This window comes from Echinops telfairi, unplaced genomic scaffold, assembly GCF_000313985.2.
Source record: "Echinops telfairi isolate 266 unplaced genomic scaffold, ASM31398v2 ScPeMD7_7467;HRSCAF=8505_1, whole genome shotgun sequence".
Taxonomy (NCBI): domain Eukaryota; kingdom Metazoa; phylum Chordata; class Mammalia; order Afrosoricida; family Tenrecidae; genus Echinops; species Echinops telfairi.
Genome location: NW_022111368.1, coordinates 43819566 through 43845076, shown reverse-complemented (window position 1 = coordinate 43845076; position 25511 = coordinate 43819566). Strand labels below are relative to the sequence as shown.

The 25511-nt window shown below is 45.3% G+C and overlaps 1 protein-coding gene across 1 annotated transcript in view; it reads right to left on the bottom strand.

Moving 5' to 3' along the window:
- Positions 1-1309: 1309 nt before the first annotated feature.
- The window catches only part of RPIA (ribose 5-phosphate isomerase A), a 36559-nt gene continuing 12357 nt past the window's right edge, over positions 1310-25511 (bottom strand). The window contains exons 4-9 of the mRNA XM_004708003.2: positions 19484-19543; positions 12105-12169; positions 10901-10969; positions 9837-9978; positions 8304-8403; positions 1310-2227 (exon numbers count right to left, since the gene is read on the bottom strand). Of these exons, the coding sequence (XP_004708060.1) occupies positions 2130-2227; positions 8304-8403; positions 9837-9978; positions 10901-10969; positions 12105-12169; positions 19484-19543 (534 nt within the window). The 3' untranslated portion in view covers positions 1310-2129. The remainder of the gene's footprint in view (positions 2228-8303; positions 8404-9836; positions 9979-10900; positions 10970-12104; positions 12170-19483; positions 19544-25511) is intronic.

The following is a 25511-nucleotide window of genomic DNA, read 5'->3' as shown; positions in this document are numbered from 1 at the left end:
AAGCTGACATGCTCTATAATTCACCCAATTCATCTCTCTCACACACCCACATACACACATGCTCATGAGTGTACAAGGGCTTTGAAGCACATTTAGTATCAATCCCCCAAGTTTGTTTTTAAATCATTTTATTGGGGGCTCATACAACTCATCAAAATCCATACACCCATACATTGTATCAAACACATTTGTACGTTTGTTGCCATCCTCATTCTCAAAACGCTTTTCTACTTGAGCCCTTGGTATCAGCTTCCACCAAGTTTTGTTAGCTAATATTCTCTCCATTTTGTGCAAGATACCTCTTTAATGCTGTCTTAATTTTTATTCTGCAATGTGGCTTGGCAGGAATTTAGAAGTCAGCAAATTTTGTAGCTAAAAGCTTGAAAACAGGGAAAGTAGAGAGAAATGACCATTCCAGTAATGTATAGTTACCTCACTCAATGAGATATGGGGGCACTCACAAACACCTTTGATGATAGGGTGCAGCCTTCAAGTCCTGACTTTAGCTGGCCACTACCTGTCCACTCCCTATGAAGCTGTTTTCAAGGCACAATACCGCTGATTAGGCAAATTGTGTGAAGCTGTAGAAAGGAAATTCAGGTTATCCATCGGGCTGCTTAACAGTTGACAGTTCGGCTAATGTACAACTTAGGTGTGTGACCTTTGCTCACCTATACCCATCACCAGGAGCCCCAGTGGTTACAATGGTTACAAGTCAGGCTGTGACCCGCAAGGTCAGCAGTTTGAAACTACCAGCTACACCATGGGAGAAACACAGGGCTTCCTATTCCTTTCAGTGGTCTGAGACTCACAGGGCCATTCTGTGTTGGCACTGACTCAATGTCAGGGAATGAGTGAGTGATCCTCCATTACCAAAGTAATAGCATGTCACAGGCTTGGCGCAGTGTTTCCCCAAGTTGACAATACCACCCCCTGGTGGGTGTTGGCGTGAACCAGGGACGATGCAAAAGCAGAGTTTACGCTGGATTATGGGCTCCAGTACAAATGTTCTTTAACTGCTCAGGGGGGGCATTGAGTTTTGTTGTTTCCCCCTGCAAAGGGGTGTTGAGACAAACTTGGAAACCTGTGGCGCCAGCTTCTCCACGGGGAAAAGGTGCACATTTCTCCAAACCCACGGGGCTATTTCTACTCTGTCCAGTAGGGTCAGTATGAGTTGGTATGCGCTGGGCTATGAGTCAACACCAACCCGATGGCAGTAAAATTTTTGATAAAACGTCTTTCACATGCTGGGTGAGCAAAACTGATCCTCAATTTACTGCAAAACTACAATGAATTTTAAAACATAGAGTCAAAATCATCAAACTGTTTTATTTCAACCTTCAAACAATACAAAGAGGTGATAACACCGAACACCAAACCACGCAAATAACAATGAAGAACAGAAAAAACATAACATGAAGAAAATCATTCTTAAAAACCAGTCCTTCACATCTCTAAGACGTGCTTTGGCAGTATTGGCACTGAATCCTAGATAACTGAATTAACCCCTTGCCTGACTTTAGCAAAAGTCCAACCACACTTTCGCCTAAAAGTTGACACCCCGTGTCACTGCACACCACTCTGGCGGACTTTGTAAACCAGCTCTTCAATGGAAGTGGGCACTGGACGTCATCAGGACAGTAACTAAACACAAGTACACAAACGCCAAAGTGTCCAGTAAGGCAGCAGGATGTTGCTGTTGATTGTTGGTCTTTCGTATTTTACCAGCGTAAAGAATCATTTTTATTTTCCTCAGCAAACCCAATTCTGAAGCTTAGCCAGCAGCAGGCTCAAGTTAAAGGTTTTAAAGATAGCACAGCCTCCCCAGCTCTCACCAGCCCCTTTCTCCTTTTTTTGGTAAATGTTTCATATAAAATATGAAATCAAGTGCTACTTTATTTAAAAAACAAAAAAAGAGTGCTTTGTAGTAGCAAAAATATATGTTTATATTTCTCTATTTTAAAAAGACATCAATAACAATACTTCAGAAGACTGGGTGTAGGCCCTAGCCCCACAGCCACCAACTGTCCACCGGGCACAGATACATTAAGGCAAAGGCTCCTGGACAGGTAGTTCCAGTGACGCAGTGGGCTGGGGACCCACGGTGAACACAGGCCGCTCCCGCTGGGTCAGCAGACATGCTTCTCCCTCATGCTCACTGAGCCGTCCTGCATCCCAAAGTAGACTCTCTCGGCCATGTTGATGAACAGGCCCGTGTCCACCACACCTGCAAGATGGACAGAAGGAAGCATTATGTTTCAGCTCCCCAAGGCAAGAAAAGAGTCAAAGATCACAGAACTAAAAAAAGTAACTACTACAAGCAAAACTGGACAAATCACAAGTCTAAAGCCTTCCCTTCCCACAAGGCAATGAAGAGGCTCTGCGTCTCTATGTCTGGCATGGCTTAAATACTGCATGGCCTAAGAACAGGGAAAATGTGCATTTCGGTTGTATCCGCTCACCGTATTTATTCAATCTGCATGCTAAAAAACTGATCAGAGAAGCTGGATTTTATGAAGAAGAGTGAGACTTCAGGATTGGAGGAAGGTTCTTTAACAACTGGTGACATGTCAATGATACAACCTTGAAGCACTTGCTAATGAAGACCAAAGATTTTAGCCCTCAGCATGGAGTAAAAACTCAATATAACCAAACCAAAGCCGACCCACTGCCATCAAGTCAATTCCAACCCACAGTAACCCTATGGGACAGGACAGAGCTGCCCTGTGGATTTTTGAGATTATAACTGCCTTCCTCCCAAGGAGTGGACTGCAGCCTAACACAAAGCCAGGACTCCAGATATCTCACAACTGCACTGAAATCGTCTAAGGTTACAGCTTGCTTGGTTGGATACACAATCAATGCTCATGTGCATGTGAATGTTGGACACGGGATAAAAGCACTCAAAGAATTAATGAGAAAAGAGGGGGTTTGGAATAGAGACCCAAAGCCCATCTGTAACCCTACAGAAGGGTTACAAGGAAGGGAAGATTCAACCAGGGTGCAGTACAGCACTGACAAAACACACAACATTCCTCTAGTTCCTGAATGCTTCCTCCCCACCATTGCCATGACCCAGAGTTCTACTTTACAAATCTGGCTAGACCAGAGTACACACGTTGGTACAGATAAGAGCTCCTGACACATGGAATTCAGAACAGATAAACCCCTCAGGAACAGTAGAGGGAGTAGCCATATCATGAGGGTGGGTGATAAAGGAGGAGCCCATCACAAGGTTGGATATAAAGCCTGCCCCCACCCCTAAGGGAGATGAATAACAGAAATGTGGGTAAAGGGAAACAATGGACAGTATAAGACACGAAGTATTAATAATATTGTATACTTGATCCAGATTCGCGAGGGAAGGGGAGGGAGGGGAAAAAAGAGGAGCTAATACTAAGGGCTCAAGTAGAAAGAAAATGTATTGTAAATGTTGATGGCAACATATGTACAAGTGTGTTTAATACAATTGAATGATGGATTATTATAAAATTTGTAAGAGCCCCCGCAATAAAATTATTTTAAAAGGAAAAAAAATCAAAGAACAGCTGAGGGTCACCTTCAAGCATTTCAAACGCCTGACTCTTGTCCATCCTTCAGCTATTTGATGAAGAGCCTTCTCCTCCGAGAGGCCCTCCAGAACTACTCTGTGCAGTGGTTCAGAGGGCTGCTTCAGGATGAAGACATTGTATCTAGGACTCATGCTGAAGTGGACAAGCACAGCATGTCCACAAGAAAACACACAACACAACAGAAAAATCCAAGAGACTTATACAAGTAATTTATAGGGGGTCATGCAATAAAAGAGCCAATACACATTTAAACAGTGCTCAAATTCATGCGTCCATAGGGAATGCAAATTAAAATAAGACACCACTACAAAGCCACCGGAACGCGTGCAACGAAATCTATCTGTGGGGAGACATGAAGAACACGGATACATGCAGAGAGCAGGAGATTATGAAAGAGGAAAGAAAAGATCAAAGTGGGTGTCACACTAGACTCTGGCACTTACTCTTGAGTGCAGAAATGGAAGAAATGATGAAGTAAAAGGGCAGGAAAACTTAAAGGCAGTTCAAGAAAACAAAGCACTGTAATAAAATATGCAAAGACCTGGGTTTGGAAGATCTAAAAGGAAAAGCATGCTCAGAACACTTGTCAAGCTGAAAGAACTAAAGAATAAGTTCAAGCATTGAGTTGTGACATTGAAGAATTACATGGGCAAAATACGAATGCAGGAAGATGGAAGGAATACAGAGAGTCACTGTCCCCAAAATTATTGGCCAACATTCAGTCATTACAAGAGCAGCACATGACCAACTCCAATGGTACCGAAGAAAGAAGTCCAAGATGCACAGAAGCCATTAGTGAAAAACAAAGCAGCAGGAATTGGCAGAAAACAAACTGAAATGTTTAACAAGCAGATAAAGCACCATGCCAAGAAAGTACTTGCTTATGCCAAGAATTTTGAAAGAGAGACACTTGGTGGCCAACTGTCTGGAAGAGATCTATATTTGTACCTACTCAAAAAAAAATGATCCAAAAGAGTGCAGAAATTATCGGGTAATATCATTAATATCACATGAAAGTGAAATTTTGTGAAAGAAAATTCAACAATTGCAGCAGTACAGCATCATAGCTGCCAGAAATTCAACCCAGATTCAGAAATGGACGTGGAATGAAGGGTACCATTGTTGATGTCAGATAGAGAGCATGGCTGAAAGCAGAAAGTCAGAGAAAGATGGTTACCGTGTTTTACTGCCTACACAAGGGCCTTTGACTGTGTGGATGACAAACCTTGAGGAAAATGAGTATTCCCAAACTTTTCACTGTGCGTATGAAAAACCTGTACACAGATCAGGAGGCAGTTACTCAAACAGAACCCGGGAATACTACATGGGCTAAAACCAGAAAAGGGTGCATCAGGGTTGCATACTTTCATCAAACTAACTCAAATTTGTATGCCGAGTAAATGATCCAAGAACCTGGACTATTTGAAGACCAGGACCGGAGGGAACTTTTTTAACAACCTGGGGTACACAGATGGTACAACCTTGCTTGTTGAAAGCACAGAGGATTTGAAGCACTTACGAAGGAAGATCAAATATTGCCGCTTCAGTATGTTTACAAATCAACATAAACAAAACAACATAAAGACAACATCATGAAAAAAGGAGAATAGATGGGAGTTGCCAAAGATTTCATTTTGCATGGAAGCAAGAGTCAGGAAAAGCAATGACAAAAATATGCTACATCAGACCTCTTTATGCGTTCAAGAGCAAGGACTTCGCTCTGACGACCGACCGGTCACAGCACGCTCAATCACCCCGCAGGCATGGCGAACGAATGCGGACAATGAATAAGGAAAACTGCAGGAAAACGGATGCATCTCAGTGACAGTGTTGCTGAAGAACCCTGCAAGTATCATGGACTGTCAGAAGAGCAGTCCAGTCGCTTACGGCTCATGGTGGCCCACAGGACAGAGCTGCCCCTGTGAGGTCCCAAGTTGAACTCTCTACAGGTGTAGAAAACCTGTCTTTCTCCCAAGGAGCAGCTGGTGGTTTCTAATTTCAGACCTTAACAGTTAGCAGCACAATGAGTAACCTCCCCACAGATGACCAAAGTGACCACTCAAGGGTGAAAGGGGACATCAGTGTAAGACATGACAAAATAAATAATTTATAAATTCTCAAGGGTTCATGAGGGAGTGGCATCGGAGGGAGGGGGAAAATGAGGAGCTGATAACCAAGGGCTCACGTAGAAAGCAAATGTTTTGAGAATGATGATGGCAACATATGCACAAACGTGCTTGACACAATGGATGTATGTATGGATTGTTATAAGAGTTGTACAAGACCCTAATAAAATGATTTTAAAAAAAGATTGCGGAAGAGAAAAGTGTTTAAAAAAATGTTTCCACTGTGATAAGAGCTGTATGAGGCCCCAATAAAAATGATTTTAAAATAAAATAAAAATGAAGTTAAACTAGACTCAGGAAAATCTGTAAGGAAATACCTAAAGAATGGGCTGATCTCAGAGCAAACTCCCCTCGGGTTCCTGGTACAGGAGTGTCCGGCCTCCTTTGCCCTCTACCCCAAGCACAGTGTAGGAGACAGAGGATGCTGAACGTCAGCAGGCAGCCAGGGGCCAGTTCAGCTGTCCTCTAAGTGGCCTCACAGATGCAACCAATGTACATGGGTCAAGAGTAGGGAGACAGGGATAGAGTCATCCTGCATCTCCTCCCTTGACCTTGGTTGGTCCAACTCTGGGTTGTTTTAACAGCAAGCCTTTCTCTTTCCATTTTCCTAATATCCCTAATAAAACTCTGAAACGTCTCTAAAATGTAGCTCCTTCTGTGGAGAGTGAAGGCGAAATCTCCACTCTCAAGATTCTCAATGTCTTAGTAGTACTGTAAGCCAAGCAAGACACGTCTATGATGGAAGAACAGCACCACCTAGTGGGCACTACAAGAAACCCACCTACAGAGACATTGCTGGGTCTTTTTCAGCTATGTAGCATTCTCTGACTTCCACCCACTTCATGAGGCGGGGTAGAACTGCCCTTGTGGGTTTTCAAGGCTGTAGACCTTTACAGGAGCAAAAAAGATCTTCTCCCAGGGCGTGGCTGGTGGGCTCTGGGGTGAGCAGCCCCGAGCGCCTTTCATTGGGGGCAGCACATGAGCGCCTTTCACTGGGGGCAGCACATTCTCCAACTGAACCAATAGGGACCTCTGAAGCTTCTATCCCTCTGCTTTCTTGGAACTTTAGTTCTTCCAATAAAAAGATAAATAATAACCACGAGAAGGAGAACTGAGTTCATCTTTTTGACTCAATACATCTGGTAAAAACACTCCGTCTGTAGATCACAAAAGAGCAAAACGGCATAGGGTTGGAAGGATGAGCTCTTTCTTCATGGAGATTCACACAAACCCCATTCCCAAGCAGCAAGCATAACCTAGACGCTGGTACATTTGGTCACGAGTGAAGAGACAGTGTCCTTTATACCTAAAGATTTCTTTATTCAAGAAACCATGTCTGCCTCCCGAGTCAATTCCACCTCAGAAGGCGTCGTGCCATGGAACATTCATTCTCCAGAGCTCGGGAGCCGACAGGTGTGTAGCCTGGCCCCTCTTAGTGCCCTCAGCACCTCCTCAGAATCCATCTCCAGGCCATTCTTATCCCGCTCCCAAGCCCTGTCCCCTCACTCCTGGGGCAGGATGTACCAGAAAGGCTTCATGCTCCCAAAATCCAAGTCACACTACCCTCCTTGGCGTGGCACTCACAGAATTCAAAATCAAGAGTTTCCGCTCTGTGAACCCTTCACCTAATTCACAATAAAATTCAAAAATTCTAAACCTGGGTGTAGAAGCAGAGAATGGAGGGCTCCCTCCATGGTGATCCCTCTCAAATGGCTCAGCCCCTCTCGCTCTCGAGCTGCTTCACAAGCAGACTCCAGGGAGACGTGGAGCGCTGGGCACAATGCCCAGGTTACGCTTTGCTAAAGGACAAGTGATAGGCCACAGCTCCTATGTGAAAACCCCCAATAAACTAACCTTTGTATTGGTGTTTCCCATGCAGAATTTACCACTCTCTCATTTAAGATGAGGCTGTTTGCTCCCACAGAGATTTAAAGGTACGGAAAGCCCATTAGGGTCCCTAAGTTGAAGAGACTGGACAGCAACGGGCTTGCTTTCGGTGTCCAATCTGCAGGCATGGCCTCTACACAGCCAAGCTCTGCTTTGCCTAGATTCGCTTCACTTCCTGGAAAACAGAAGTCATGTTCTGCAGATCAGAGTGCCCTGCAATGGGAGCCACAGCATCTCAGTCACGCTGTGTCCAGTGAATGCGGGTGAATCCTATGTCCTTATGCAAGGCTTGCCCCCCAAGACGGCAAGCTTATTGCAAAGGAAGCTCCCTTACTCTGCATCAGCTCCCACCAGAGCTGGTAGGTGAGAAGGGCATCCAAAGGCCAAGGGCAAAGTCAAGCATCACTAGGTTAGAAATCACAAACATGGTACAGAGGTGGGGCTGCCTGCTAACACTGGTGGCGTGGTACTTTAGGCTGGCAGCTCAAACCTACAGCAGCTCCCAGATAGAAACCGGGTCCCTACGAGATGGACAGTTTCAGAAACCCTATACAGGATTATCAGATAGCTAACACTCGGAAGCGATGTGATGGCAATGAGGCTGTCTTCCTCCTCTTCCTAGCCAAGCCCATGGCCAACGTGCTATTTGTGACCAGACGCAGGGGCTGTTTGAAGAAAGGGCAGGGGTGTCTCCGCCCAGCACACATCACCCACATACCTGGGATCATCTTGATGGCGGTGTTCACATCATGCCACTGGTGCACCTGCTCAAACTTCCAGTCCAGGATAAAGTTTCCATTATCCGTCACCACGGGACCCTAGAATGTAGTTCCCATATTGACTGGGGGTGAAATCACAGATAGGCAGAGGGGGACAGGAAAGACGAGGTGACAACACAAGACCAGTGTCCTGATCAGCCTGTCTGCAGTCAGTGCTCCGCTGACTCGTGCTCTTTTCTACAAGGACTGCCACGAGACAGGAGCTTCGGGGTTGGAAAAATCAGGATTTGGGTCTTGTAGCAGCATAGGTGTAGACCTCAAAGGGCCTTCAAACTATGAGCCTCCGTTTCCTCAAGTCAAAAAAGGGGCGATGATACCTCCTCATAAGATATAAAGTGGCCACTAGGTTAAATAAAACTGCGTGTGTGCGTGCTTCTAAGTGCTCAGGAAGGGCTCCCCAATCTTCAGCTCTTACATTGCCACAGGTCAACATTGACCCAGTGGTGCCCACCATGGAATCTCAAAGAAGTTCTCAAGTGAATGGTTCTGGGCGGCCACTGAATTCTAGAACATCCACGAACGTTTAGTGGTTATGACATGGCCCTGCCAAATACTTGTCCCCACGAAGAAATCACTAAGGGTGTTACCACAAAATGTGGTGAAGAAAGCAGATGGTGCCCGGCTTTCAAAACGAATAGTGTCTGGGGTCCTAAAGGCTTGTGTATTCATCCAAGTGAGGTATCAACTAAGCCCACATGGAAGCACACCAGCTTGTTGAATTCAAATATGACAAAAACAAAACCCAACTATGAAGAAGGGAAAGGTATCAGAGCTTTCATTGCGAGCACTCAATTTACAGAAGGTCATGGAAGAGAGTGGGAGCTCCAAATCCATCCGCACAGTACCTACGTGGATGAAGTCCCTGGCAGTCCCCCTCCAAACAAAACCGAGGGACGCGAATGTCCTTGCTGTCAGCCAGACTGCTGTAAACTTGATTGTGGTGGATGGCTCGATGGTAATAATAGGATACTGGCCATTTGCTCTCTCCCTTGACCCGCTCTGGATTTGTTCTAGGCCTAAATTTCTTGTTTCTCAATAGAGGTTTTCTCTCTGGCTTACGGTTTATTTCCACATATACATCCTGGTTTGGTTCTCCTTTTTTGCTTTGTTTTTGGTGTTTTGGTATGTTTCCCAATTTATGAAGCACAGAAGGGGCAGAAGTAGAGACAATAATTGATGTAATGGCGTATCAGGGATTGGGGGAAGCTGAGGGGAACTGAGCAGCAAATAATGAATAGGGAGGGGGTGCACTAGAATTCACTTTGATCATGTACATACAACTCTTGTTAAACACGACTGATATATGGAACCGTATAATGTGAGTTAAATCTCAATAAAACCACTGTCTCCCTGACTCATACTGGGAAGATGTCAGGTATTAAGTATGATATTACCTACAAGAGTGTGAATACTGAAACTAAAAAGTCAGCTCTCTTAAAAACATGGCCCCAGAAACCTCCCTGGCCACTTACTGCCTTGTTCACAGCCATTCGTAGTTCAGCCACACCTCCAAACTTCCGGGTCACGGCGCGGCTCACAGGGACATAGGCCATTGGGATGACCTCAATGGGGATCCCCTTGTGCCATTGATCCCCAAGGTTCTGTGAATTCTTCCTGGAAAATAAAATAAAATAAAGTTTTTTTAAAGCCCAGTGAAAATAAATGCACTACGTGACAGAGAGGCATCAACTTCAAGAACAGGGTTAATGGCACAGTGGGACAGGAAGTGATCTGAGACAAACGCCCAACAGACGCTGCCGGTTTTTTTACTACTTAAAAAAGAAACACAAACTAAATATGGCAGAAATGTGCAAATGTGACATGGCTGGCTAAGGGTGCACAAAAACTGTACAACCAAACTCTGGGCCACTGAAATGATTCCAACTCATAGCAACCCTAAAAGACGGGGTAAGAACTGCCCCTGTGGTTTCCCAGACTGGGTCTCTACAGGAGAAGGCCTCCCCTCGTCCCCAGAGTGGCTGCTGGCTTCAAACTGCTGTGATTATCAGCTAACACATAACCACCACCCCACCACAGGTATCTAGCATATTACTTATGCCCACTCTGCAGCGGCCATGTTTATATATATATATATATATATATATACATATATATATATATATGTATGTATATATATATATATATATATACACACACACACACACATATATTTTAATTAATATCCTCAGCACAAGTGTCATCCATCAGACACAAGGTCGAAGAATGCTCACCACACAAGCCTGTGTGCAAACCCTGAGCTAAAAGGATCAAACAAGTGGCACACGAAGACAGCTTCTGTTAGCAGGGCAACAGCTATTTCCCAAAGAATGTATGAAATAGAGGCAAGATCCCAGAGGAAAGGTGAATATGAGTCCTCCCAGACTCTGCCCTATACCCTAGCCAGTAGTCTTCGCCATCTCCCAACATCAGGAAGCCCCCTCCATTCGCTTACTTCCCCCTCCTCTGTGAACTGGGAGTGAGGACTTTGGAACCCAGGCCATCTCCTCCTGGGAGTTCAGAATACCAATCCCCTTACCTGAAATCAGCGATCACAATGAAGTGGCTGGCGTAACCCGCCACAATCTTCTCCTGAGTCAGGCAGCCTCTGAGGGCAGAGAGAAGCAAAGGAACACACGAGTAAGAAAAAGCTCACATGTGGGAACCACAGTCAGACATAAGGGACTCAAATCAGCTCCCTTCCTTTACTTGGAAAGAAGCTGGACTTTTTCTTTTTAAAAGGGTATCCACAAGCTCATTATGCTGTTTCTAGTCAAGAGATCACAGAAAGGCTGGCCTATACCTAGGAGAGCTAGAGCCTGGCCGATAGGTCCCAGTCCGGTCAGGCCATGACCCCACCCATGCAGGCCTGCGTATAAGGAGACACATGCCAGGTGCAACGCAACGGGCCTGAGTGGCAAGGACCTGTCACCTGGGAAGTCAGAATACATGGCTCTGAATACACAGCACTGCCAGCTACCTCACAGTCAAGGGGACAAAGTGGAGCATGCAGGACCCTGAATCAAGAAATCTGGGTCCAGGCCCCAACTCTGCTGCTTACTGGCTAAGTTATTTAGCAACTGCAATCAGCAAGATGAATGAGGCATATCAAAAACCTCACTTTTCTCATCTCGAAGTACTCCCACGACAACGCAGTACTGAAGAAGCACTGAATTAATGTTTTCCATGTGGGTAAGTAAATGCATCCCTACCTGTATACAGGTGCAAAACCCTGGTCACACACGGCTGTCCACAGGGTTGTTTGTGTTGGTCCGTACAGTCTGGACCAGTTGGAGCAGAACAGTGACTTCCCAGCACACGGGTGGCACCTTACTGCCTCCCCCCTTCCTGTGGGGCACCTGGCCTGCTTCCCTGACTTAGATCACCTGGTGCTATTACTCCCCTTTAATGGAGGGGTGCCTTTCTGTGCGTCATGGCACAGTGGAACCAGCAGAGCCACCAAGCCTGCCCTGAAGAGCCTGACACACTCACGGCGCCTCCGAGCAGGCCCCTTGACTGAATGTAAGTGAAGACTGCAGAGACAACACAAAGAACCCATTAAGAGGTCCCGGTTTCTAATCGCCAAATCCCCGCTGATGCCCAGAAAGGCTCTGCTGGTCGAAGGACAAACGCTAGCACTGTCCCAGCAAGAGAGAAGCTCACATACATCAGCATCTGAGTGTCCTATACGCCAGTTTGCTTTGCTAACAAGGGTTATGCAACAATGTCCCGGTCACACTCACCCACCACCCTTGATGAGGTTGAGTTCAGAATCCACTTCATCAGCACCATCGATGGCGAGGTCGATCTGCGTTGTAGGGAAGCAAACAGAAAAATCACTAAAAGCCTCTTGAGGGGAGACTGCTGAGGTTAAGTATGGGATGACTCATGAGATTCTCAACAACAGGATCAGACAGTAGGGAGGTATGGTCATCCCCAAGTTACTAACCAGGAAACAAGGCTCCTAGAAGTTGGGCAAATACTCTAGGAACCAAGGGAATCCACTTTTCCCACAACACTACACTGGCCTCATCTCACTAACGGTTGGCTGTAGACAAGCTGGAATATGCATCAGACAAGTACATAGCCTATTAAGCTGGGCATGACAAATTGAAGAGGAACGGGTATATAGTCACTGTCAAGAATAACAATTCAGGATCTATCCTGAATTAAAATATTGTCAGTGACAAAATAATATCCATATACCTACAAGGAAAAACAGTTAATATGAGTATTATTTAAATTTACAGTCCAACTATAACTGTCAAAGAAGAAACTAATTTTTTAACATCTGCAATGTGAAATTGATCAAACATGTAATCAAGATACATTGAAAACTACCATTAATTGGAATTGAAATGTTGGAAACAAGGAGGATCGATAGTTGGAAAATAAGGCCTTGGTGATAGAAATGAAGTTGGAGATATGCTAGAATTTTTTTTGCAAGACCAATGACTTATTCCTTACAAATACCCTTTCAACAGCACGAACGGTTACTGTACACGTGGATCTCACCAAGTGGGATATTCAGAATGAAATCAACTACATCTGCAGAAAGAGGACAGAGAAGCTCAGTATCATCAGTCGGAATAAACCAAGGGCTGATTGCAGAACAGACAGACCACCAACTGCTCAGATGAAGGAGTCAACGTATACCACACCTAAAGCATCATCAAAACAGATCGGATGCGCCGAATACGAATGACCCAAGCCCAGGCGGGTTATGGGAAGACAAGCGCATCATACAGGAGGAACACAGAAAGGTCACAAAGAAGACTGGAAAGAAGGAAAAGATCAGAATGGATGCAGGAACACTCTGAAACTAGCTTAGCTCCTAACCATAGAGAAGCTAAACTCAGTGTTAGAAATGGTCATATAAGACAGCTGAACAGAAGTTCAAAGGGCGTCGATGAGAATGAGGTATTATAACACAATGTGCAAAGTCTTCCAAAGTTAGCCTCCAATAGGAAAGGACAGACTCCGCAATTCTTAAGATAAAAGAACTAAAGAAAAACTTGGAGGGACTGAGTTGCGATACTGAGGAATTCTGCGGGCAAAATACTGAATGATGCAGGAAGCATGAAAAGATCGTGGATGGGATCCACAGAGCGGAACTGCTCATATCTCCAGAGGAAGCGTGTGCTCAAGACTAGATGGCACTGAGAGCTTCACTGAAGGCACGAGGAGGGCGCAACACAGGTTTCCAGACTAAAAGCAGACTGCCAAGACGGCACAGGCTGTCCACTTCTGAGAAACTAGCCACCTAAAACCTCATGAAGAGCAAGAGAACACTGTCAGGTATGGTGCCAGAAGATGGGCCCCTCGGGCACTCATGATATGACTGAGAGCCACCTCCGCAAAGGAGAATTGACTATAATGATGCGGATGGAGGACAGCTTTTGAGACCTTCTTTGCTGATGGAGCACAACACAAAATGATTAGAAACAGCTGTAAACATCTACTAACAATTGGAACTTGCAATGTACAAAGTACAAGTATAAGAAAATGAGAAGTCGTCAAAAATGAAATGCAATCAACGCACCATTGTTATCCTAGAGATTCAAAAAGTCGATTCCAATTCACAGTGACCCTCAAGGACAGAATGCCACTGCCCCTATGGGTTTGCAAGACTGGTAGTCTCCACGGTGGCACAAAGTGTCATCTTTCTCCTCTGGAGAGGCTGGTGGTTTCAAAATGCAGCTCAGCGTGTGGTCCACTACGCTGCCTGGGCTTCCCAGCCTAGGCACTAGAGAGCTGAAACAGACTAGTAGTGACCACGCTGGATCAGAGAATCCAATGGTTTACTACCCCGGGAACGATCACTTCAACAGGAATGGTGCCACTGATCCATGGAGAAGCCTGATGAGAGCGGCCAAAACAAGGCTAGGGCCAACTAGAACTGACTATCAGCTGATTATAGGTAATTAAAGCAAGTCCACAAGAGCCAAAACACGACCTTGAGTATACCCCACCTGAATTTCAAGAATATCTTGCCGACAGATTTGACTCATTGAACACTAATGAGAGAAGACCAGACAGACTGTGGAATAGCATCAAGAACATTACACACGAAGAAAGCAAAAGGCCATTAAGAAGACAGGAAAGAAAGAAAAGATCACAGATCAGAAGCGTCTCGGAAACTTGCTCTTTATGGTGCAGTAGCTAAATAGAGCACATGAGACAAACGATGATGAGAGCCGCACAGAAAACCTCAAAGGGCAGTTCAAGAGGAGAGCGTGTCATAATGAAATGTGCGATGTTTGGTCCAAGGCAGCGGTTCTCAACCTGTAGGTCATGACCCCTTTGGGGGGGTAGAACACATCCCGTAAATGGCAGCAAGTCCATGGGTGGCGCATGGTAAGCACCGCTACTCACAAAAGGGTTAGAAGTTCTAGTCCATCGACATGTCTCAGAATAAAGACCTGTTGATCTATTGCTAACAACAACAACACAATCAGTCATTGAAACCCTATGATGCCAATTCTACTCTGACACACAGGGACACCAGGAATTGAAATGGACTTAAGAGCAACTGGTTTGATACTTTCTCAAGAGACTATGCTGTATGCTCTACGCTCAATCCAATAGGTCGAGAGAGGGACCAAGGAAGAGAGCCCTCCAAAGGATAGCCGTGAGACTGAGCCCAACAATCTCAGAAACAGACAGCTATGGTTATGTTGCAAATGCATATCCCACTTAAGTCCTCCAAAGCCCTCTCAACCCACTAAACACACGTACCAAGTGCTATTAGCCCCTATTTTATAAGGGAAGAAATTGAAGCTCAGGGATATCAATTAGCTTCCTCTGGGCCACACAAGTGGTTATAGTGGCAAAGCGGACTTTGAATCTAGATCTGTTTGATCTTTCTCTTCTTGCTGTGATCTCCTTTAGCACTGGGTAAAGTGAGGAAAACAGCAGATTCAAAGGAATTTGGCAGGGGGAATGCCAAGAAAATATACTGGCAAATTCTCATATCTGAAGTTCCTAAATAAAGATATATTTAGATTTAACCTCTTAAAAAAAAAAAAGAAATGTGCAATGACCGGAAGTTTAAAAACCAAAAAGGAAGCGTGTACTTTCAGCTAAAAGACCTGAAGAAAAAGTCAAGGCTGGCCTTTTCTCAAAGATCCGATGGGCAAAATAACAAAACACAGCAAAGCATCCAATGGAAACCATGACGCACCCTGAGATGACGGAAGGGAGACAGTCTCTACATCCGCAAAGTGCCGGCAAACCCTTGGTGGTCCGTATTGAAAATGGTCTCAGACGTCCTCTAGGACAGGCAGTCTGGACTTGCCCACCATCTGTCGGGAAGCTCCACCACCAGCCCCAAGCTGTCCTTGATTCACTTATCTTTACGTCAGGGAGGCTACGTATTTCTCTTCACTCACGGTCCTCTGCATGGGTAGGCCATGCGGGAACAGTAAGCAGGGTTTATAAAAATCGTTTTTTAAAAACCTTAGCGCAAACTCCATCGACTTGCAGTTACTTGGAAGTTGCTGTGTATGGCTAGAGGCACAGGTTTATCACCTACAAATTTCAGGAGGCAGCCAGTGTTTACCGCAAAACTTCATTTTAACTTTCAAACATCCCTAAATGCCTTGAATGTGAACTTCTGATAGCCATTAAGTGGCAATCTCCATGGGTCAATCTTGGACTGGTCCAGTTCACTTCATTCCAGCCTCAGAGAATGTACTGAGAGCTACCTCCCAGTTGTGACCTCAGCAAGCCTCAGTCCTGAAGGGGCCTCCGAGGAAAGTCACTGTGACTGACTGACCCTTCCCAGACCCAAAAGACATCCTAAGTGCGCACAAATGACAGCCATCAAAAAAGGAGCCTGCTCAGCCAGTAGGAGAAATCAAGTCTTAATATAGGCTGCAGTTATGGATGGAGCTTGAAGACATTAGATGTTGAGCAAATTAAGCCAATCACAAAAGGATAAATACAGTTTCCCAAAAATACCAGGTATCTGTTAATTTCATCTTTCCATGAACTTGTTGAAGCTCTCTCATATGGAATGGCCTCCCTTAAATAAAAAGACTAGAAAAGGCAATCATATACAATTCAGTTTTTCAGTGTTTAACAGAGGTGGAAGGAAATTAACAATGATGGAAAATTCATATCAATTAAGGGTGGGGTGTCCAGCTGATTATTATAATTGCAATACTTTGTGCACCTGTAAAAGGCTGCATTGGCAAAAGCTGTATGTAAATATAACAAGAATAAAAAATAAAAAGACAAAAGACTACTTATGTACAACCAAACACTTCATACAATTTGGTTCCATGGCTTAGAAGTTTACAGTCATGATTTCGTGGGACATCCCATTAATAATGTGTTGAGTGTTTCTATCCTGCCTCATAGGGCTTTGAGCTTCAAAGTTTACATGCAGCCAGTCAAGGAATAACTTGGTCTCTACTCGTCTGGAGTACTCCCGAAAGACGACTTAGGAATAGGAGCAAGTAGAATGTGTGCCAACTGTCTCCATAAGTAACTGCCTTCTTCTGCCAGGAGGCCAGAAGAACTAGATGTTTCCCAAGTACCATTACGGAGCATTCTGATCAGAGTCCACAAAAAAATCCTGAACAAGAGGAGGAAACAGCAAAACAAAACTTCTCCCCACCAGGCTGTGAGGACAATGTTCCCGATTAGAGCAGCCAGTCCACAGAGAGGACCATATGGCCGGCCCCACTATGAGACATAACGCCCCCCACTGACCCATAGCCCGAAAGGGGACAACACCGGAGACACAGTGTGTGAACTGCACCTGATCTGATCCCGCCACACCGAGGCAAAACACTAAGGGGTGCAACAGAACAGCAAGGGAACGGAGCAGCGAGGTCCCCAGGGAATGCTGAAGGTGGACTTTGGGGCAAGGGCATGGTGCCCCAACAGACTAGACTAGAAAACACTCCTAAAGGCCAATAAACAATCCTTGAACTAACTACAAGCTTTTCTTTATTGTGTTTTGTTTTGGTTTTTGTCGTTGGTTTGTTGTCGTTTTGTTGTATATTGTTGCTTGGTTTTGCTCTGTCTTGTTTTTGGGCATGTTATTATCTCCGCAGGTCTGTCTAAATAAAATAGGCTGGATGAACAATCTGGAGGAGAAAACAACGGGACCGACAGTTCAGGAGGGACATGGGAGAGGGGGAGGTGGGGGGAAAGGTAGTGGTGTTAACAAACCCAGGAACAAGGATCACAACAAGTGATCCAAATCGGTGGTGAGGAGGGTGTGGGAGGCCTGGTAGGGCATCATCCAGGGTAATGTAACAAAGAGGAATTGCTGAAACCCAGGTGGGGACTGAGCATGATAGTGGGACATGATGAAAGTCAAAGGAAATTGAGGAAAGAGCTGGGAGGCAAAGGGCATTTATAGAGGTCTAGATAAAGGCATGTACATATGCAAATATATTTACATATGAGGATGGGGAAATAGATCTATGTGCATATACATATATAGGTTTAGTATTAAGGTAGTAGATGGACGTTGGGTCTCCACTCAAGTACTCCCTCAATGCAAGAATACTTTCTTCTATTAAATTGGCATTCTATGATGCTCACAACCGCTGAAGACAAAGCTGGTGAATAAGTAAGTGTGGTGAAGAAAGCTGATGGTGCCCGGCTATCAAAAAATATAGCATCTGGGGTCTTAAAGGCTTGAAGGTAAACAAGCGGCCATCTAGCTCAGAGCAACAAAGCCCACATGAAAGAAGCACACCAGCCTGTGCGATCACGAGGTGTCAAAGGGATCAGTTATCAGTCATCAAAGAACAAAAAAATCTTATCATAGTGAATGAGGTGGGCGTGCAGAGTGGAGACCCAAAGTCCATTTGTAGGCCACTGGACATCCCCTTACAGAAGGGTCTTGGGGAGGAGATGAGCCAGTCAGGGTGCGATGAAACATACAACTTTCCTCTAGTTCCTAAATGCTCCTCTGCCCCCCGACTATCATGATCCCAATTCTACCTTGCAAGTCTGGCTCGACCACAGGATGTACACTGGTACAGACAGGAACTGGAAACGCAAGGAATCCAGGGAGGATGATTCCTTCAGGACCAGTGGTGTAATACTGGGAGGGCAGAAGGAGGGTGAATTGGAAAGGGGGAACTGATTACAAGGATCTACATGTGACCTCCTCCCTGGGGGATGGACAATAGAAAAGTGGGTGAAGGGAGACGTCAGACAGGGCAAGGTATGACAAAATAATAATGTATAAATTATCAAGGGTTCATGTAGGAGGTGGGCGGGGGGAGGGAGGGGAAAAATGATGACCTAATGCCAGGGGCTTAGATGGAGAGCAAATGTTTTGAGAATTATGAGGGTATTGAATGTACAGGTGTGCTTTACACAATTGATGTATGTATGGATTGTGATAAGAGTTGTATGAGCCCCTAATAAAACGAATTAAAAAAAAACAACCTTCAACTTTTCACTGGCTTCAGACTTCCCACAATCACAAAGGGTAAATGAACCCCTGAAACGACTTCCCTGAATCTTTAAAACTTAAACCAAAAATATCCCTGAAGCCATCTTAAAACCAAGCAAGTTTAGGTTCACTAGTAAAAAAGGTCTGCCTTGAGCATTATGCTGTCTCACAAACTATTTATATGGGATCAAATTGACAGCAGCAACAAAAATTAGGAAGGGACCTTTGGGGGCAGTGGGTTTATGTTAAGAGAGGACATCTTGGGATAGGAAGGGGAGAATGATGTAATTGTCACGGCTGACCCTGAGTGATGACTTACTGTCGAGGCTAGACTGTCACAAGGGGAGACGGGGCAGACAGAGATGTGCGCACGGTGTGTTCACTGCGGATTCTTAAGGAGCGAGAAAAGTCCCTAGACTGTCTGGTGCATAAAAAAGAGCAAAACTGTGGAGCAAAGGACCAGCCTCTGTACATGAAGTAGTCTGAAACTGGGGGAAATGCAATCGGTGTCACTAAAGTGTCCGTGTAAACACTGCTGAATTAGTAGGTGCTCTGCTGAGGCGATTCTTAACACCAAAAGCAACAAAACTACTGAATTGTTCGATATGTGACTTATATGCCAATAAAAGTATTGAAAAGGAAAACAAGCGAGAGACAGAGAGCCACAAAGGCCGACAGTCTGATTCTCTCTCTTACCTCTGGGTGTCGGTCCAGGTCACTAAGGGTTAAGCCATACTGCAAGATGAGCTGCCGGGCCTGCAGGAGACACAAAGGCACCTGTTATCCTTCGCTCAGAGTACAAGGTTCTAGCACTGAGCTCTGACTCCCTCCACGCCTGGCCTGTCCAGAGCCAGTCTGACCCCATGAATGCTGTCCATCACCTGGGGCTGAAGGACAGCAAAAGCACACCGTGGTGACTCAAGCCCAATGCTGCGGGCTCCTGCACAGGGAACTGCTACTTCTTTAGAGCCCTGGGCTCAGTGGTTATTTCTTACCTGGGTAATACGCGGATTTTAAAAATGTAAGAATCCACAAAAGATGAGCAAAGTTTTTTAAAACCTCCAACAAAAAGAAAACCGGCTGAGAAAGCCCTCGATAGGTGGATATGGAGTGACTTTCAGGACGGGCTCCCGAGTCTACTTCGTGACAAAAGTACACACTAACAAACAGGGGTTCAAGTAGAAAGAAAATGTTTTGAAAACGGTGATGGCAACATATGTACAAATGTGCCTGACACAACGGATGTACGAACTGTTTGTTATAAGAGCCCCCAATAAAATGATTAAGTAATATAGACGGAATTAAAAATAAACACAAAATCTACATTTGAAAAAAAAAAGAACATGGAGGTGGGGCCTCCAGGATGGAAGCAAGTCCTCTCACCAGAAAACATGATGAAACTGAACAAAAACTGTATGAAGGTTCAGGCCAAGGAGAGCACTGACTGGGAGAGATTTAGGATGGTGACTTAGTGCTTGAGTTTGGTTGTGATCCTCAAGGTCAGCAGTTCAATACCGACCAGCGGCTCCTTGAGAGAAGACAGGGCTTTTTACTCCCGTAAAGAGGTGTCGCTATGACCCGGCATCAACTCAATAGCAGGGCGTGAGAGAAACAATTAGCGCCATGTACCTTACAGATATTCCTCAAAACTAACCTGACAAAGAGGGGAAGTAGTGGTGACCAGCACAGCACAGGGGCATGAGCAAGTCATAACTGGAAAAAAGGCACCTCGAATCTTTGAGTTTGATCACCCGAGTCAAAGTACGAGGTTTGGTGTTCCTGACTCTCAGAAAGAAATGGTAACTGTGAGATCACTGCTTTTTTTAAGCTGCTGAATTGAGATCATTTGTTCTCTGAGAGGGTGGCTGCAACCAGGGGCTCAAACAAAAGAACAATTGTGAGGATGGTTTTTCACTGTTGTACAGGAGGGTCACTGGGAGCCAGCACCGACTCAACAGCACCTAATAACAACAGGTGTGTCACGCAGGAGGTGTTCTTAAAAATTAAACACTGCCTGTGGCACTTGATGGCATTGCTGTGTCAGGAGAGTATTTCTATTTGCACTATGATCAAAGTGAAAGAGAACATGCCTTCCATTCTCTTAAAACTCTGTGCTTTCCAAAAACTCAAATCTGTCGTCACGGAGCCAATGTCAACTCCATGGAGCTGGCAGCACTCCCTGCTACAGGCAGAACTGTTCCACTGGGTTTTCTTGGCTGCCAGGCCTTTCTTCCACGATCTACTGAGTGGGTTTGCCAACTGGTAGGTTAGTACAGGTTTGCACAAACCATTTCTACAAGCCTGGGCCTCTCACCTCCCCCAACAGGCAATACATAACAAAAGGACAGAATCGTACTCCCTATACAAGGGTCTACATCTCCATCACGACTCCATCATCTGTCATCTGTGATGATGGGCCCTGCATGAAGACCCCAAGGTCCCACTGGGCGGTGTGATCATCTACAAAAGGATGGCGTGAACAGCTGCACAACCTGAAGAATGCAACCAGCTTCACTGGATCACAACTGCAGAAATTATTCATCTATATTACTAGAGGCGTCCTGGTGGCAACGACGATAAGTGCTTAGCTGACAACGGAAAGGTTAGTGGTTCAAATGCACCAGCCTCTCCATGGGAAAAAGATATGGTGGTTGATTGGATAAAAATTTACAGCTCAGGAAATCCTACAAGGTAGTTCTATCCCTCAAACTGCGATGGAGTCGGAGTATATATTGCATGCGTGTCCTTTTCACACACACACACACATACACACACACACACACACACACACACACACACACACACACACACACACACGGAGGTAGATCACTATATGCTGTTCCCGTCCACCGTTCTCAGTTCTCCCTTTTCCTCACCTCTGCCTCCTCGCTCGGCACCACCTGGCGTGTCAGAAGTCTGTGCTAGGAACTGAAGGGTGTGCAGGGGTGGCTCATCCACGGGCCTAGACCTTGGACAGTTTATATGCTGGCAGGAGATGGACCTAGGCCAAGATCTCTCTGCTGTCTTCCAGGAAAGTCTCAACGTGGCCTCCTTCGTGCCTCTTTCCCAGCACTCATAAAAATCCATTGCTTGGTGTTTATTTTTAACATGGTATAATTAATTGGGAACACTGGGATGAGCAGTGGGGACAGAAATTACACCATACAATTACCGGCATCCACACTTCCTAGCCATGGCCCCAGTACCTGCCTCCAGATGCTCCCGAGGGACAGGTGGCCGGCCAGAGAAGTCGCAACTTTCTCTTTGGGGCCCCGAAAAGGGTCCTTAATCACAAGTGGCTTACAAGAGCCCTACCCTGGGGCCCATCAGTGGCTCAGTCAGCAGTTCCACAGCCTGAGATCAGCATCTGCTGGACACAGACTCCCGAGCTCTCCAGCACAGTGGTCCTCGAGGGCGTGGGGTTCAGAGCATCCCTGCCTCTTCCGGTCACAGCTCCTCTAGGTGCAGGGGACAGGAAAACTGATTATAGCCTGTACTGCTGGTAAGCTAGGAAGCAGGGGCCCCTCATGGAAAGCCCTCGGCCCTATGATCAGTGACAGTGGCATAAATTTCCTTAAAAAACATGAAAGCCCCCTTTACATCTTCCTTTGTACCAACTGAATGAAGTGGATGGAAAGCCAGAGTGAACAATAAAGTTTCTGGTTTAGATCCGATCTGGCTTTCAAACTTTGTTGTTTGAAAAGCCTCTAACTCTAAAGGGACAATACACACACACATACACACACACACACACACACACACACACACACACAAATCCCTACAGGCTTATTAAACAGAGGACAACTGATGTGTGTTCAGCTGTGTATTATGCTCAACAACCACAAAAGTAAAAGTATTTTATTAAAATAAAGAGATTTTTATTTCCTTTCAATCATTTCAGGGAGCCTGTGTCTGACTAAACTTAACAGAAGTCTGGGGCGTGGGCAGTAAAAAGCAACAAAGATAACTGAATCGGTGACTTTTTAAACACCTGTGAACTCTGAGTAACTCCTCCAGCTCATCACCTGGACTCGGCCAGCACTCCCAATCTGTTCTTTACCTGGACTCGGCCAGCACTCCCAATCTGCGAGCACTGCTAGCACTCTCCGTGATGAAACTCAGGTGGGTCAGGAAAATGCCATCTTTAAAACACTGGATGGAACTTCAAGTGGAAGGTAACAATTTGAACACCTGGTATTCAGCTTAGCTCTTTCTGAAAGCTGCTCTAAAACTTTTAAGTCTTTCTTAAGAATCTTTTCTCTCTGTTTTGAAGGCACAAATCTCTGAGAACTGAGAAGAGAAAACAGCAACCAATGTTTAAAGGCTGGACACTGCTGCACACCCGGGGACTGGTGAACGGCAGACTGCGACGGAGCCTGACAGTACTCAAGAGAGCGCAGAGTCAACCGGGTTAAAGCCACAGACCCCCCACCCCCACCCAAGATTCAGAAAATGCTAGCACCAAGAGCTCCCAGAAGCAGATGTGACAACGTGACTACAAGAGGGAAGGCTGGTCAAAAGGCTAAAGAGCCCTGGCAGCACTGTCAGGTAAGCACTGCGCTGCTAACCACAAGGTCAGCAGTTCAGACCCAGCAGCCTTTCCAGGGAAACCCTATGTCTGGTTGCGAGACGCTGGAACCCACTCAATGACGGGGCTGGGTTGGATGGAACACTACTTAGGAAACTGTTCGTGTCAAGTCTCCGGGCTGGGTTTCGAGGCATAGCAGTGAGGACAGAGGTGCTCAGTCAGTGACTTTGCTTGTGTAACATCTACCCTCCAAACTCAGTGGTTTCAAGTAGCAATTATTTATGATGTCGCACAACTCTGCGGACTGCCTGGGAAGTTGTCTGGGCAGGCTGGCCTCCGCACGAGTCTGCAGCGTCTCTCTCCAGGCATCCCCTCGCCCCCTCCAGGGACAGGTGTGGTGCGGGAGGCAAAGCTCCAGTGGCTTCAAGCCTCTGCCTGCTCTCACTCCGTAATGACTCCCCGGGAAAGCAAGCCCCGTGTCAAGTCCAGATTCCAACTGCTGTGGACACTGTTCCCTCCACGAAAGACACTGCCCCTGGAAAAAGAGAAGCGCTGAATGCAGACCTACATCCAGAATGCTGACACACACCTTCTAGCCCTCTCACCCACTGGGCTCTCAGGACAGGGACAGTCAGGTACACGCCCCCAGAAAGAAGCCTGGCTGTCATCTAAGTATGACTGGGCGGAAGAAAGATGACTAATGAGCGCACACCAGGATTTCCTGAAGGTAATGACTTAGCAGAAACCCTTTCCTGAGGGCTAGCTTCCAAGTAGCTCCCTAGTATATCAGTCATCACAGGAAATAGACAGCTAAGGAGTGCCAGAATAAGAAAAGCACAAATTTTAAAATACGATAAAAAGTCCATTCTATACTTTAACTGTTGGTTGTCACATGACCATATATGCTTATCAAAACTCATTACACCTTAAAAAAGGTTGATTTTGACTTTATATGAATTCTACTTCAAACAGTCATACAAAGCAACTTTGAGAAAACAAGCTGTATAGAAGCCTTTTTTAAAAAAGACTATCAATATTCTCAAGGAGATAGAGAAAAAATTTAAAACTTGAACTCATAAAACAAGAACAAGATCTTATTTTTAAAATAAGTTTGAAGAACAAAAACAGAGTTCTTAGAAATTAAACATAAAGGGGTGGGGGTGGGGGGTCAACAGAGGGTTAGAAGAGGACAGGGCTAAATTTGTACCTGTAACTCCAGCCCAATAAAAGGACACGGTAGGCTAGGCCACACGCACCTAGGAAAAAAGCCCTGGGAAAACAATAATCGATCTTGACTCCCCAAATCTAAGAGTAGGGAGGAGCAGAATGGAATATTCCAGCAATGCCAAGCACAATGAATGAATGAGCACACACTCACGCCAAGATGCACCACGGTGAACCGTCAGAACATTTGGAGACAAAGAAAACATACTCTAGACTCACTCACTCTCACTCACTCACTCTCACTCACTCACTCTCACTCACTCACTCACTCACTCACTCACTCACTCTCAGTCTCACTCACTCACTGACTCACTCTCACACTCACTCACACTCACTCCCTCACTCTCATTCTCTCTCACTCTCACTCACTCACTGACTCACTCACTCTCTCACTCTCACTCTCACTCACTCACTCTCACTCACTCTCATTCTCACTCACTCACTGACTCACTCACTCACTGACTCACTCACTCACTGACTCACTGACTCACTCACTCACTCTCACTCACTCACTGACTCACTCACTCACTCTCTCACTGACTCACTCACTCTCACTCTCTCACTCACTCACACTCTCACTCTTACTCTCACTCTCACTCACTCACTGACTCACTCTCACTCACTCTCTCTCACTCTTACTCTCTCACTCTCACTCTCACTCATTCACTGACTCACTCACCAAAAAAAAATTTTTTTTAATTAGAAAACAATCTAAGGGTATAAGGCATCAAAGATAATTTGTATTTAAAAAAAAGGTTTTATACAAAGGATTACGTGTCACCATGGTACCAAGCTTCTCAAAAGAAAAGCACAAGTTAGGCTTCAAAGTTCCCAACAAATGACTTTTTTTTTTAACCTTAAATACCTATCTCATCTTTATTCTTTTTTTTTTAAATCATCTTATTAGGGGCTCATACAACTCTTATCACAATCCATACACACATCAATTGTGTAAAGCACATTTGTACATTC